This window comes from Dipodomys merriami, unplaced genomic scaffold, assembly GCF_024711535.1.
Source record: "Dipodomys merriami isolate MVZ:Mamm:240054 unplaced genomic scaffold, mDipMer1.0.p SCAF_27, whole genome shotgun sequence".
In the NCBI taxonomy this organism is placed as follows: domain Eukaryota; kingdom Metazoa; phylum Chordata; class Mammalia; order Rodentia; family Heteromyidae; genus Dipodomys; species Dipodomys merriami.
In genome coordinates, this window is record NW_027204159.1 from 7,639,131 (window position 1) to 7,653,864 (window position 14,734).

General features: G+C 40.1%; 1 protein-coding gene and 1 non-coding gene across 4 annotated transcripts in view; one reads left to right on the forward strand and one right to left on the reverse strand.

Moving 5' to 3' along the window:
* Nucleotides 1-14,734, forward strand: part of Ankhd1 (ankyrin repeat and KH domain containing 1) — a 135,052-nt gene that overhangs the window by 54,208 nt on the left and 66,110 nt on the right. For 2 of the 3 annotated variants that reach the window (XM_070036165.1, XM_070036164.1), the window contains exon 11: nucleotides 12,015-12,102. In XM_070036165.1, coding sequence (XP_069892266.1) covers nucleotides 12,015-12,102 — 88 coding nt within the window. Of the gene's footprint in view, nucleotides 1-2,408; nucleotides 2,466-12,014; nucleotides 12,103-14,734 lie in introns of all 3 variants that reach the window. The other variant, XM_070036163.1, reaches the window with a different exon arrangement.
* LOC138837538 (small nucleolar RNA SNORA2/SNORA34 family) lies at nucleotides 12,822-12,956 on the reverse strand. The gene has a single exon (XR_011375342.1). It is a non-coding gene; the product is annotated as a small nucleolar RNA SNORA2/SNORA34 family (small nucleolar RNA).

The following is a 14,734-nucleotide window of genomic DNA, read 5'->3' on the forward strand; positions in this document are numbered from 1 at the left end:
GGAAGCTTGCTGCCTTCAGCAGAAAGACAAGGGGCAAACGACTGAAACAGGGAGGCAGCTGGAAAAAATAAAGGTTCCAAGAAAGTAAGTGTGCTGAGGACAGTGGATCCAAAAAGAAATCGTGTGCTAAGGGCAGTGGATCCAAAAAGAAATTTAAAGAGGACTTTAAAAAGATTTGAAATCGTCTTCACAACTTTGTTTCTTCAGGATCCCTAATCCCTTTCATTCAGTGCTCATCCCTGGGAACAAATCCATTTTGTCTAGTAAAGAAAACCTGTCTGGGCTGGCTTGAACTTGTGATCCTCATATCACAACATCCTGAGTAGCTAGGATTACAAGTATGAGCCACTGGTACCCAGCAAAATTTAAAACTTTTCTGAACTATTTTACGTTAGTCGTGTAACTATTAATAGTTTGGGAAAGGAGACCATACAATATGTCTTTTCATAAAGTTGGAGATAGAAAGTTTTGTTTTTTTGATTCTTTTGAATGTTCTTGGGTAACAATGACACTTAATTCTCTAGATTTCTTTTATTCCCCTTCCTTATTTTCCTTTTTTATCCTTTTTTTCTTAAGTTTTTCTTTGACATTAATTTTTAGATAATTAAGAATATGTTTTCAGATATTTATGAATATAATTTGTCCAATTCCCTTGTCAATGCCTTCCTTCCTTCTCTCCCTCCCTCCCTCCCTTCCTCCCTCCCTCCCTCTCCCCCTCCCCCCCCTCTAGTTGGTTGTTGGGCTTGGACTCAGGGCCTGAGTGCTGTCCCTGAGTCTCTTTCGTGCTCAAGGCTAGTGCTCTACCACTTGAGCCACAGTGCCACTTCTATTTTTGAGTGGTTCATTGGAGAATTGGAGATAAGAATCTGGTTGGGACTTTTCTGCCAAGGCTGGCTTTGAACTGCAGTCCACAGATCTCAGCCTCCTGAGCTAGGATTACAGGTGTGAACCACTGGCACCTGCCTGCCCCCTCCCTTTTTTGGGGGGAGGGGTGTTGGTCGTGAGGCTTGAACTCTGGGCCTAGGCGCTGTCCCTCAGCTCTTCAGCTCAAGGCAAGCACTGTACCACTTGAGCCACAGTACCACTTCTGGTTTTCTGGTGGTTAATGGAAGTTCAGAGTCTCACGGACTTTCCTGTCTGGGCTGGCTTTGAACCACGATCCTCAGATCTCAGCTTCCTGAGTAGCTAGGATTACAGGCGTGAGCCACCGCTAAAATAATATCTTAATTCATTTCTAATTTTGTAGAGACTTCTTGATAGGTTCCATGGTGGATTCTTTCTGCTTATTATTTTTGCTTGAATAATATTTGTTTGTTAAAAGTAATATGGAAAGGATCAAGGAGAAGAAGTAAGTCTTGGTAGCTTCTTCATAGCATACAAGTGTCTTGAAATACTTTCTTACTAAATCTTTATCATAGGAACATGCATTCTTTACAGTAAGTATACTACTTAGGAAACTGGAGTCACTCAGTTAGTGGTGGGGAACCTTTTTTTTGGATATTTCTTTTTTGTCACTTAAAATGTCTGTTAGAATTATGGATAATTTAATATTAACTTCTATTGCTATAAAAAAAAACTTCTAGATTTATTGACACTTTCAGACCAAATGATTTCACAGGACTTACAGTGCTGATAGATGTTCTCCTTTGCAAAGCCCTCTCTAGGCCACATTTCCTTTATCCGGAGACTTCATATACTCTATAGTCAGTGACTAAAAAGCACTAAGTACCTTTACAGTGAAGGAAAAAGCTACATTACTGTTTATATTACTGTATTTACCAATTGTGTGTGTGCGCGCATGCGTGTGCATGTGCGGGCACACACATGAGCACGCGCATGTGTATGCATGCGCATACTGTTGCCAGGGCTTGAGCTCAGAGCCAGAGTTTACCTGGATTTCTTCCTGACATTTGACGCTCCACCACTTGCGTCCAGCACCATGTTGGCTAATTGGAGATCTAGCCTCGTATTTTTCTGCTTAGTCTTACTTCAAACTTTAGTCCTCCCGGTCTTATCAGCCTCCTGAGTTGCTTGGATTACAGGTGTCAGACAGTAGTGCCCAGCTTTCCCTTCAGCTTTTCACATTCTCTAAATCTCTTCCATCTTTCTTATCCTTGGTTAAATATTCTTAAGTTGTGTTCTCCAAGGATGAGTGCAAATAATTCAGCAGAATTATATTTTACATGAGATGGTTTATATTGAAGTTTTATTTAAAACTGCATTATCATAGCCTTCAAAAATCAAATTCTGCTCAGGAGATCATAGTCTTTACAGATAAGGATCATTTTAGTTGAAGTTTCTTAGTTAATAGAAACCAGCACTTGAAGTATTGGTCACAAGGTCTTCATGGCCAAATGTGATTTTCATTTTGGAATAAGTTCCGTGAGTTCTTCTTTTTCCTTTCACAGGACAAGCAGGAGGACATGAAGACTATTTTGGAGGGCATAGATCCGGCCAAGCATCAGGTGAGGGTGGCCTTTGATGCTTGTAAGCAACTACATAAAATAGGTGTTATAGGTAACCAGAACTGTGGATATCAGAATTCCAGACAAAAAGTTCTAGGACCTTGATGGATAACAAAGGAAAGCTTCTTCAATTACAAAAAAAAAAAAAAGATTTTATAAATTCTCAATAAATTTTTATTACTAGTAGTTTGTTTTCTTTCTTAGTACTCTTTCTATGTGATAGCCCTAGAAAATTTCTTAGGCCAGAATAGATCTTCTTATTTAGGAAATTCTTTTGCATTATCTTTAATTGGGAAGGTTAAGATATCCCAAGAAGAAAGCCTCAGAATTTGCTCATCAAAATATGAAATTCATGATGATATATTAGATTGTTTTGATAAGATTCTCAAGTAGTTTAATAACTTATTAGTGTTATAAAACATTTACTATATTGTTTATGCTCTCATTTTTATAAACTAACAATCAAATTTGTCTTCTTGTTAAAATTTACTTAGTAATGCCAGATGGCTTACCCCTGTAATCCTAGCTACTCAGAAAACTGAGATCTGAGGAGCCTTACCCCTGTAATCCTAGCTACTCAGAAAACTGAGATCTGAGGAGCATGGTTCAAGTTCATGAGACTCCTATCTCCAATTTACCCCTTAAAAAACCCCTGGAAGTAGAGCTGTGGCTCAAGTGGTAGAGGGCCAGACATGAGCAAAAAAGAGCTCAGGGACAGTGCTTAGGCCCGGAGTTCAAACCAGCACCTAAAAATAAAAATTTGACTCAGTAATGCATGGTAGCACTCATCTGTAATCTCAGAACCTGGGTGACTGGGGCAAGAGGGTCATGAGTTCAAACAAAGCCTAGAAAATAAACAATGTTGCTGGGCATGGGTGGTTCATGCCTATAATCCTAGCTACTCAGGAGGCTGGGATCTGAAGATTGTGGTTCAAAGCCAGCCGGGGCAGGAAAGTCCATGGGACTCCAAGTAACCACCACAAAACCAGAAGTGGTACTGTGGCTCAAGTAGTAGAGAGCTTGCTTTGAGCTGAAAAGCTGAGGGACAGCACCCAGGCCCGGAGTTCAAGCCCTATGACTCAACAAAATAAATAAACAAACAATATAAACTGGTCATTGGTGATTCGTGCTTGTAATCATAGCTACTCAAGTGGCTGAGATTTGAGGATCACAGTTTAAAAGCAGCCCAGGCAAGAAAGTATGTGAGACTCTGATTTCCAATTAACTATTAAAAAAAGGGCGGTGGGGGGGCGGGGAGCCAGAAGTATAGTTCAAGGGGTAGAACACTAGCTTTGAGCAAAGACACTCAGGGACAATGCCAAGAGCCTGAGTTCAAGTCCCAGGACTGTCACCAAAAAAAACCCAGTGTCTCCTATTATAACATTCTTTTTTGTTTTAAATTTAAAATTTATATTTAAGTATTTTTAAAAACCAGTAGGTATGTGTATGTATATATATATATATGTATGTTTTTTAAAAAACAATGTTCAAAAACTCTGGTATTTACTCAACTTGCTTGCTCTGTTGACACTGTACTGCTTAAGCACAGTTCTATTCCTATTTTTTGCTGAATATTTTGGACATGAAGTCTCTCAGGCTGGCTTTGAGTCCCAGTCCTTCAGATCTCAGCCTCCTGAGCACCTAGAATTATAAGCATGAACCACCTGTATTCTTCCTATTTTTTCACTCTAAAATTGACTTTTAGGAAGGTAAATATTTGAAAAACATTCTTTTCTCTTGATACAAATGTATGAAATTGGGCTGGGAAGGTGGCTCAGTGGTAGAGCGCTTGCCTTGCATGCATGAGGCCCTGGGTTCGATTCCTCAGCACCACATGAGCAAAAAGAAAAAAGCTGGAAGTGGTGCTGTGGCTCAAGTGGTAGAGCACTAGCCTTGAGCTGAAGAGCTGAGGGACAGTGCCCAAACCCAGAGTTCAGGCCCCACGACTGGACCCAAAAAAAACCCAAAAAATGTATGAAATTTGTTCCTGACGTTTTTAAAAGTAAAATGCTTAATAACTATTGTAATCTAAAGACATTTGTTTAAACTCAGGAGCTGTTCTAAATTTTTTAGTTAGGGATAAGTTGTACATGAATCACAACTTAGGTCAGCTAACATAAGCTTCTTAATATTGACCCACTCAGTCACAATGCCTATTTAATATCTTCATTATTGGCTTATTGACTAAGAATGTATGTATTCTGCTTTATTTAAGTAAATACATTTATTTAACAAAATAATACTTACAAGTGAGAATTTTTACTGTTTATCTAATATTACAGCTTCCTACCAAGAATATAAAGCTGAATCAGGCACAAGTGGCTCACTCCTGTAATCCTAGCTATTCACAAGGCTAAGATCTGAGGATCACAGTTTGAAGCCAACCCTGGTAGAAAAATCTGTAAGAAATCATCTTCAACTAACCAGCAAAGGAACTGAACCTAGAGGCATGGCTTAGGTGGTAGAGTACCAGCTACAAGTGAACAAAAAAATCTGAGCAAGAGCATGACAGACATAGTCTTTCTGAGCTCAAATTCTAGTACCAGCACATTCATACCAAAAAAAAAATTATAAAACAGGTATTGTAGCTCAGTGAGTACATATGCTTAGTATATGTGAGACCCTGGGTTCAATCACTAATATTGAAGTCATGGAGAAGAAAGTAAAGCTAAGTGTTATTTCAGATAAAGTTCTTCTACCTGGATTTTATCAAGGAAATACAATTATAAGTCTTTATATCTACAAGTTTCTAAAGTATGTGTGTTTTTTGTTATTTTGTTGTTGTTTTGTGATGGTCCAGGAATTTGAACTCATGGCCTAAGCACTATTCTTGAGCTTTTGTGTTCAATGCTAGTACTCTACCACTTGAGCCACAGCTCCACTTCTGGCTTTTTAGGAGTTAATTAGAGATAAGAGTCTCATGGACTTTGCTGCCCAGGCAGGATTTGAACCAAAATTCTCAGATCTCAGCCTCCTGTGTAGCTAGGATTACAGGCCTGAGGCTACCAACACCTGGTTCTTGCCACCTCCTCCCTCCTCCTCTTCCTTACTCTTCCCTCCCCCTCTTTCCTCCCCCTCCTCCCCCTCCTCCTCCTCCTCCCCCTCCTTCTCCTCCTCCTCCTTATCCTCCTCCTCCATCCTCCTCCTCCCCCTCCTCCTCCTCCTCCATCCTCCTCCTCCCCCTCCTCCTCCTCCTCCATCCTCCTCCTCCCCCTCCCCCTCCTTCCCCTTCTCCCCCTCCTCCCCCTCCTCCTCCTCCTCCTCCTCCTTCTTCTAGGTTTGTGATCCTACTTTTAGGGATTCTGTGTCAGCAGCTCTGAAGTCTTTAGTCTGCATTTTTACTGACATCTCTGGAGACTGTGATGACAAAGTTCTCAATACTCTACATATTGAGACATTGCTACAGTGTGCATGGAGTTCTTTTCTTTTTTCCATCTTTGCCTATATTTAATCATTGTTCTTCAGACCAAACTAAACTTAGTTTTCTCTGCTATTGCAAATTTTAGGAAGAGTGCTAAATACAAGCAGTAGATACAGTGCTCCCTAATTATTATTCTATCTCAATTCTCCTGAAAAATGAATATGATCGGTAAGAGCACATCACAGAACCTGGTACTGGTGGCTCACCCCTGTAATCCTAGCTGCTCAGCAGGCTGAGATCTGAGGATCACGGATCAAAGCCAGCCATGGCAGGAAACTTTGTGAGACTTGTCTCCAATAAACCACCAGAAAACCAGAAGTGGCGTTATGGCTCAAGTGGTAGAGTGCTAGCCTTGAGTTGAAGAGCTGAGGGACAGCACTCAGGCCCAGAGTTCAAGCCCCAGGACTGACAAAAAAAGAAAAACTCAAAAGTCAAAAAGAGTAGGTTACAAAGGTAGTGATTAACATACAGTAGTAGGTTGGAAAAATAGAACATGAGAAAGTGTTAGAGGCCACTAATAAATCTATAGCTTTAAATAATCTTTCCTTTTCCTGTGATTCTGGTCATTCTTCCTAGAAAATGTCCTCCCTCCAAGCCCAAAGACACTACCTCTATTGTCTTTGGTGACAAATGATGGTGATTTTAAGGGAAAAAATGTATTTTAAAGAAAATAGACTTAATTTAAAATTAAATCTTGATGTCTGAAGTAGGAATATTTTTTTTCTGTCTTATAGTGCTCTTTCTTAGAGTCAGGATTTGCAGTATTCTTCAGGAACTACCTATTAGGGAGCTGATGAGCTTCAGTATGCACTATCATTACATTTCAGCTACTAGTGATTAAGTTACCTTAATTAACTTTAAGTATGACTTCTTAGTTCTTCTAATATTAACTTTTTATTAAAGAATAACAGCAGCATATGTTGGTGCAGCCCGTAATCTCAGCACTTGGGAATCTGAGGGGGAAGGATCATGAGTTTCTGGCCAGCCTGAGCTACATAGTGAGACCCAGACCTTAAAAAAATAAAATGTACCTGGGCACAGGTGGCTCATGCCTATAATCCTACCTACTTCAGGAGGCTGAGATTAGAGGATTACAGTTCAAAGCTAGCCAGGACAGGAAAGTCTATGAGACTTTCTCCAATAAACTGCTCAAAAAAATCTCCCAATAAATTACTCAGAAAAAGCCGGAAGTGGTGCTGTGGCTCAAATGGTAAAGCACTAGCCTTGAGTACAGAGAGGCTCAGGGACAAAGCCCAGGCCCTCAATTTAAGCCCCAGGACCAACACACACACACACACAAACACAAACACACACACACACACACACACACACACACACACGAAATTTCCTGAAGTGGTAGAGCACTAGCCTTAAGCTGAAGAGCTAAGGGACAGTGCCCAGGCCCAGAGTTTAGGCACCATGACTGGCAACACACACACACACACACACACACACACACACACACACACACACACACACACACACACACACACACACACACACACACACACACACACACACACACACACACACACACACACACACACACACACACACACACACACACACACACACACACAGTATGTGGGGGTGGGATTCAAGGATAACATATATGCAATTGCAGATATTTCCTGATCTAAAGTACCTGTAAAATACAAAAAATTCTCTGAATAATTGTTTTTTTTTAACCAGGTTCTCTTTTTCTAGGTTACTGTATTTTGAATTTTTTAAAGCTATCTCAAGGTTGCTTTACTTTCAATCAAGAAGATGAAGTCAGGGTGGGAAAGTGGCTTAGTGGTAGAGTGCTTGCCTTGCATGCATGAAGCCCTGGGTTCGATTCCTCAGCACCACATAAGCAGAAAAAGCCGGAAGTGGTGCTTGAGCTGAAGAGCTGAGAGGGACAGTGCCCAGGCCCAGATTTCGAGCCCCATGACTGACAAAAAAAAAAAAAAAAGATGAAGTCAGTGTTATTATATTTGGAAACTTCTCTGCTTAGAAATCTTTCACTATATGGAAATGATATATATATATATGAGAAAAAATTAATCTAATACTGTGTAGCTATGTCCAAAAATAAGATAAGACTTCCAAGTTTACTACTATTAAGTTTTTAACTTTCTTCTCTGACCTAGTAAAAATAGATCAATACTTTAAAACTGTACTATGAGAGGGAAGATTTGAGAAGTCAGTTATGCTTAGGTTCTTGTTTGGTAAATTGTTCAATCACATTATTGTTGTAGACAATAGGTATACAATAGTGAGCAAAAACTGGACATGATTGGATTGCTACTGTCAGATTTTACTGTATAGTAGAGGAGACAAGCTAGTATACAGTTGCTAATAATGCACAAACTAGTATGTGATTGTGATTTCACAAATTTGTAAGTAAACATGTATGACCTAGTCATGAAGTTCAGTGAGATGTTCCTTAAAGAAATAACACTTGTTTTAAGAAGTGTAAGATAAAAGGGAGTTAGTGAAGTGTTATAAAAAAGAGACCAGCTGGGCACCGATGGCTCACACCTGTAATTCTAGCTACTCAGGAGGCTGAGATCTGAGGATCGGAGTTCAAAGCCAGCCCAGGCAGAAGAAGTCTATAAGACTCTTATTGCTAATTAACCACCAGAAAATCAGAAGTGGTGTTGTGCTTGCCTTGGGCTGAAGAGCTGAGGGACAGCGCACAGGCCCAGAGTTCAAGCCCCATGACTTACAAAAGAGAAGGAGAAAAATTGAGCACATTACACTAAATACATTATTAAAAAAACAGGGCTGGGAAGGTGGCTCAGTGGCAGAGTGCTTGCCTTGCATGCTCGAGGCCCTGGGTTCGATTCCTCAGCACCACATAAACAAAAAGAAAAAAGCCGGAAGTGGTGCTGTGGCTCAAGTGGTAGAGTGCTAGGCTTGAGCTGAAGAGCTAAGGGACAGCGCTCAGGCCCAGAGTTCAAGCCCCACGACTGGACCCCAACAAAAATAAAAATAAAAAAAAATAAATAAATGCTCTATAAAAAAAAAAACAAAAAAACAAAAAAAACAAAAACACTTCATCTGGGTGTTGTTGGAGTTTGCACTATATATAGTGAAATTCTTATCTCAAAAAAATAACAAAAGAGGGGCTGGGAAGGTGGCTCAGTGGTAGAGCGCTTGCCTTGCATGCATGAGGCCCTGGGTTCGATTCCTCAGCACCACATAAGCAAAAAGAAAAAAGCTGAAAGTGGTGCTGTGGCTCAAGTGGTAGGGTGCTAGCCTTGAGCTGAAGAGCTGAGGGACAGCGCCCAGGCCCAGAGTTCAGGCCCCACAACCGGACCCAAAAAAATAATAATAATAACAAAAGACTCCTCAACTGTGGTCTCAACACTTGTAATCCTAGCTACTTCAGGATGCTTAAATCCATAAGATCCAAGTCCAAAGCCAGGTGGGGCAGAAAAACCCTTGAGCCTTTCCAATTAACCAACAAAAATACTGGCACTGGAGGCATGGCTCAAATGGTAGAGTACAAGCTATATCAAGAAAACCAAGGAAGAGTTCAAAGCCCGGTTAATGGCATGTGTGTGCGTACTACACACACACACACACACACACACACACACACACACACACACACACACACACACACACACACACACACACACACACACACACACACACACACACACACACACACACACACACACACACACACACACACACTCTGGAGGCATGGCTCAAATGGTAGAGTACAAGCTATATCAGGAAAACCAAGGAAGAGTTCAAAGCCCTGTTAATGGCATGTACTACACACACACACACCAGAAGAAAAACAACTACAACAACCAGCCATCTCATTTTAGAATTGAATTCCTGTAGCTAAAGTCTGGTTTAAAACTTTCATTGAGTTAACAATCTACTCTTATTTCTTACTGTATTTTTCATAAATTATGGATTAGAGTTTTTATGTTTTGCTTGTTTTTTGTTTTGTTTTGGTATCTGTCCTGGGGTCTGAACTCTAGGCCAAGGCACTCTTCTGAACTTTTTTGCTCAAGGTTACTGCTGTACCACTTGAGCCGTAATTCTACTTCCAGCCTTTTGGTAGTTCAAAGCCAGCTCTAGCAGAAAAGTCTAAGACTCTAATCTCCAATTAAACACAAAAAGCCAGAAATGGAGTTGTGGCTTATTTGGTAGAGTATTAACCTTTAGCAAAAAAGTTTAGGGTCAGCATCCAAGCCCTGAGTTCAACCCTTTGTAAAGGCATGCATGTGCCCAAACATGCAAACACATGCACACATGCGTGCATGCACACACGCACAAACAATAAGAATCAAACCTGAGCAGGTACCAGTGGCTCATTCCTGTAATCTCAGCTACTCAGAAGGCTGAGATCTGAGGATTATCGTTCAAAGCCAGCTCAGGAAGGAAAGGACTTCTCTCCAGTGAACCACCAGAAAACTGGAAGTGGCACTGTGGCTCAAGTGGTAAAGTACTAACCTTGTATGAAAAGGCTCAGGGACAGCGTCCAGGCTCTGAGTTGAAGCTCCACGACTGGGAAAAAAAAAATCAGAATTGCATATTCATGTTACATACATAGTAAAAGATGGGAAAAATGAAAAACATTTTATAGAAGTGAGTTACAGATATATTTCAATACTTCCATTAATATATAAAGGTTCACAGTTCTTTCATCATACAAGCAAGCTCTTCAGTGCCATTGTATATGAAGCCTTGTTAGAAGCTCTTTTAATTTACTTATTCTTGCTATCAAAGTTCATAGAAGGAATAGTTTTTCTATTTTGCCTATAACTATTGAAGTATTTAATTTCTACACATAGGTATGTTTTTCTTTTTTCACTAGGCATTTGTTCTCTTTTGTTGGAGTTCTTAATGGCTTCTAATGAAAAATCAGGATCCTTCTAGTCAACTACCAGGACTATAGTTCAGATCAGTAGTTAGAAAAAAGTATCTTCCTGGGGCTGGGAAGGTGGCTCAGTGGTAGAGCACTTGCCTTGCATGCCAGAGGCCCTGGGTTCGATTCCTCAGCACCACATAAGCAAAAAGAAAAAAGCCGGAAGTGGCGCTGTGGCTCAAGTGGTAGAGCGCTAGCCTTGAGCTGAAGAGCTGAGGGACAGTGCCCAGGCCCAGAGTTCAGGCCCCATGACCGGACCCAAAAAAAAAAAAAAGAAAAAGAAAAAAGAAAAAAGTATCTTCCTATGGTTTTCGCAGTTCAAATGAATAGTTAGAAAAATGTCTTCCTGACTGCCGGTCCCTGGTGGTTCACACCTGTAATCCTAACTATTCTGGAGGCTGAGATCTGAGGATCGCGGTTCAAAGCCAGTCCAGGCAGGAAAGACCGTGAGACTCTCGTCTTCAATAAAACACTCAGAAAACCAGAAGTGGGGCTGTGGCTCAAGTGGTAGAGCACTAGCCTTGAGCTAAAGAGCTGAGGGACAGCATCCAGGTCTAGAGTTCAAGCCCCACGACCAACAAAAATGGAAGGAAGGAAGCAAGGAAGGAAGGAGAAAGGAAGGAAGCAAGGAAGGAAGGAAAGAAGGAAGGGAGGGAGGGAGGGAGGGAAGGAGGGAGGAAGAAGCAATATATTCCTCTTGCAGCCATACTGTTAGTATCTTTTTTTTTTTTTGTCGGTCCTGGGACTTTAACTCAGGGCCTGGGAACTTGCCCTAAGCTTTTTCATTCAAGGCTAGCACTTTACCAGTTGAGCCACAGCCCCACTTCTGGTTTTCTCAGTGGTTTATTAAGCGTCTCACGAGCTGGCTTTGAACCACGATCCTCAGATCTCAGCCTCCTGAGTAGGTAGGATTCAGGCATGAGTCACTGGCGCCCGGCTAGTATTATCTTTAACAGTTATTATTTGGTGTAAAATTGAAGTTGCCTATAAAAGGCTCCCCATATAGAATAGATTGAAATTGCACTAGAGGTGTACACTAAAGTATAGGTCGCTATATTAAGTGCTAAATCTTCATCATTTATCATAGCATTGGTACTAAGTGCTGTTTGAAGGAATTGAGGAAGGTAATATTAAGTGGCTACATTGAGTAAGTAGTATTAAATCCTCATCATTTCATAGCATTAATATAAGTGCTTAAAACATATCTTTACTCAGTTGGTACTGATGGAGTATTTTTCTGTTTCTTTAACAGGAGCATGAATCTGAAGGTGGAAGAACACCTTTGATGAAAGCTGCACGAGCTGGTCATTTGTGCACTGTTCAATTTCTAATTAGCAAAGGTAAAGAGTGGTTATTTCCAAGAGACTAGAGATACTGAAAAAAATCCTGAGCAGATACAATTTATGTTAAGTCTACTTTACTTATTGTTACAAGTATTGTATTCTAATATTTTGTTGGTATGTTTTGTTTAGTAAGCATAGCATTTTTGTAGTCTTATTGGCAATTTTCTGTATTGGTTTTGAGTTAGTTTTCATCAGCAAAACATGTAATTGCTCTCCAAAATTGGAAAAGACAAATGTAAGTGTCCAGCTATATATATTTTTTTAATTAATTTTTTAAAAATTTTTATTCTTTTGTTGGTTGTGGGGCTTGAACTCTGGACCTGAACACTGTCCCTCAGCTCTTCAGCTTAAGGCAAGCATTCGACCACTTGGGCCATAGCGCCACTTCCGGTTTTCTGAGTGATTTATTATTCCCAGGCTGGCTTTGAACCATGATCCTCAGATCTTAGTCTCTTGAGTAGCTAGGATTACAGGCGTGAGCCACTGGCACCCAGCAGTATCCAGCTATATTGAGGTTAATATTCATTTTTTAATAGCACAATTCTACTAGAGATGTGGATAGGAATAGGTTGTGGTACCATTTGTAGTTCAATAGAATTAGCAAAGTATTGAAGGTTCTAAATTTTTTGTTAAAACTCATCTGAAAATCATATTATTATAAGAATATATTTAAGCAAAGAAGTTCAGTTGATAGATAAAAGAATTATTTTTTTTTCCAATGTTTCTTTCTAATGAAATGACCATTACATTTCCAAAGTTCTGAAATGGCCAACAGACCAAGAAAGACATTCTTTAGGCTCCTGCTTGAAACCAACAGCTTTAGCAAACTGCTGGCCTTGATTCAGGGCCAAAAAAGAATTATTTTTAAGACTGTTTACTTTAAAAAAGTGAAATGCTGCCAGAAACTAGTGGTTCACACTTGTAATCCTAACTGCTTGGGAGGCTGAGATGTAAGGATCACAGTTCAAAGCCACCCAGGCAGCAAAGTCCATGAGACTCTTTATCTTCAGTAAACTACCAGAAAAGCCAAAAGTGGAGCTATGGCTCAAGTGGTAGAGTATTAACCTTGAACAAAAGAAGCTCAGGGACAACACCCATTCCCTGAATTGAGCCCTAGCACTAACACATATACACACAAGTGAAATATTGATGAACTAATGAAAGATTGAACATATTAAATTGTATTTATAGATCAGAGTGCTGGTGTTAATCATTTTTGTATATAAAATTTTTTATTGTTATTAAGTGATTATATAACATTTCACAAATTTCAGTGTTGTGATAGTGATACTTTGTTCAAGTCACAAACACATTCTAATCTTCATGTGGCAAATTGTCTTTTTTGTGGTCTATAGAGTTTGTGAATTCTATGAGCTTTGACAATACAGTTATTTCTTCCACATCAGATGATCTGTACATTTCTTCCCTTTTGCTTAGTGTCAGCTGTTCCCTCTTTCCCTCTCATTCCCTGCCCTCCCATCGCTGCCATTGAGTTGCTTAGTTTGTTTTAATCAATATCCAGTGCAGCTGATGGGTCCCACTGTTGTATGTTTCCCTCTGTTTCTCTCTGGTTCTGTTTCTCTCCAATGTGTAAATATATACCATATATGTGGTCAGCAGCATGGAGTCATTTAGTAATGATACGACCAGATGAGTGGAAGCCCTTTGTTTCTCCAGTCTTGTTTACTTTGTCATTATCTCCTTGCATTTTGGATTTAACATCCACTTATCAGAGAGACTTTGTGCCGTTTGTCTCTTTGCTCTTGGCTTACCTCACTCAACATGATTTTTTCTAGTTCCATCCATTTCCCTGCGAATGCCATTATTTTGCCCTTTCTAATGTATACATAATATTTCATTGTATATAGGTACCACAATTTTTGGATCCATTCATCTATACTGGGGCATCTGGGTTGTTTCCATACCCTGGCTATTAGTCATTTCATTTTATTCAACATTTTATGTAGTGTCAATAACACTAGCATCTGCTGAAAAGTCCTAGGATAGAATGTCAAAACAACAACAACAACAATAATGAAGCTCCACTCAGGTGGTTTCATGAGAATAAAAACTTTATATGTAAATTTTATTTTTGAGAAAACATTAGGGTTTGAACTCAGGGCCTCACATTTGCTAGGCCATTTGCTCTACTACTTGAGCCATGCCCCAAGCCCTTTTGCTTTATTTTTCATGTAGGGCTTAAAAGTTTACCCCAGCCTGTCTCAGATCTGGATTTACCCACCTACAGCTTACCACGCAGCTAGGATCACAGACACAAGTTACCATTCTTGGCTTGTAAGACTGAAAAGGCTCCTTAACTTCTTGCCAGACTCGACTCAAACAGTGATTTTCCCATTCTTCACCTCTGAAGTAGCTAGGGTTAAAATGAAAGCCACTTTGAATTTCAGTAGAACTCTTCGGTGTAGGGCTGGAGATATAGCTTAGTTGTGAAGCACTTCCCTGGCATGCATAAGGCCTTGGGTATAATGCCTCTTTAGCACTTCAAGAAAGTGAGTCCCCTGGATTAGGAATGTGGCTTAGTGGTAGAGTGCATGCATGAAGCCCTGGGTTCGATTCCTCAGTACCATATAAACAGAAAAAGCCAGAAGTGGTGCTGTGGCTCAAGTGG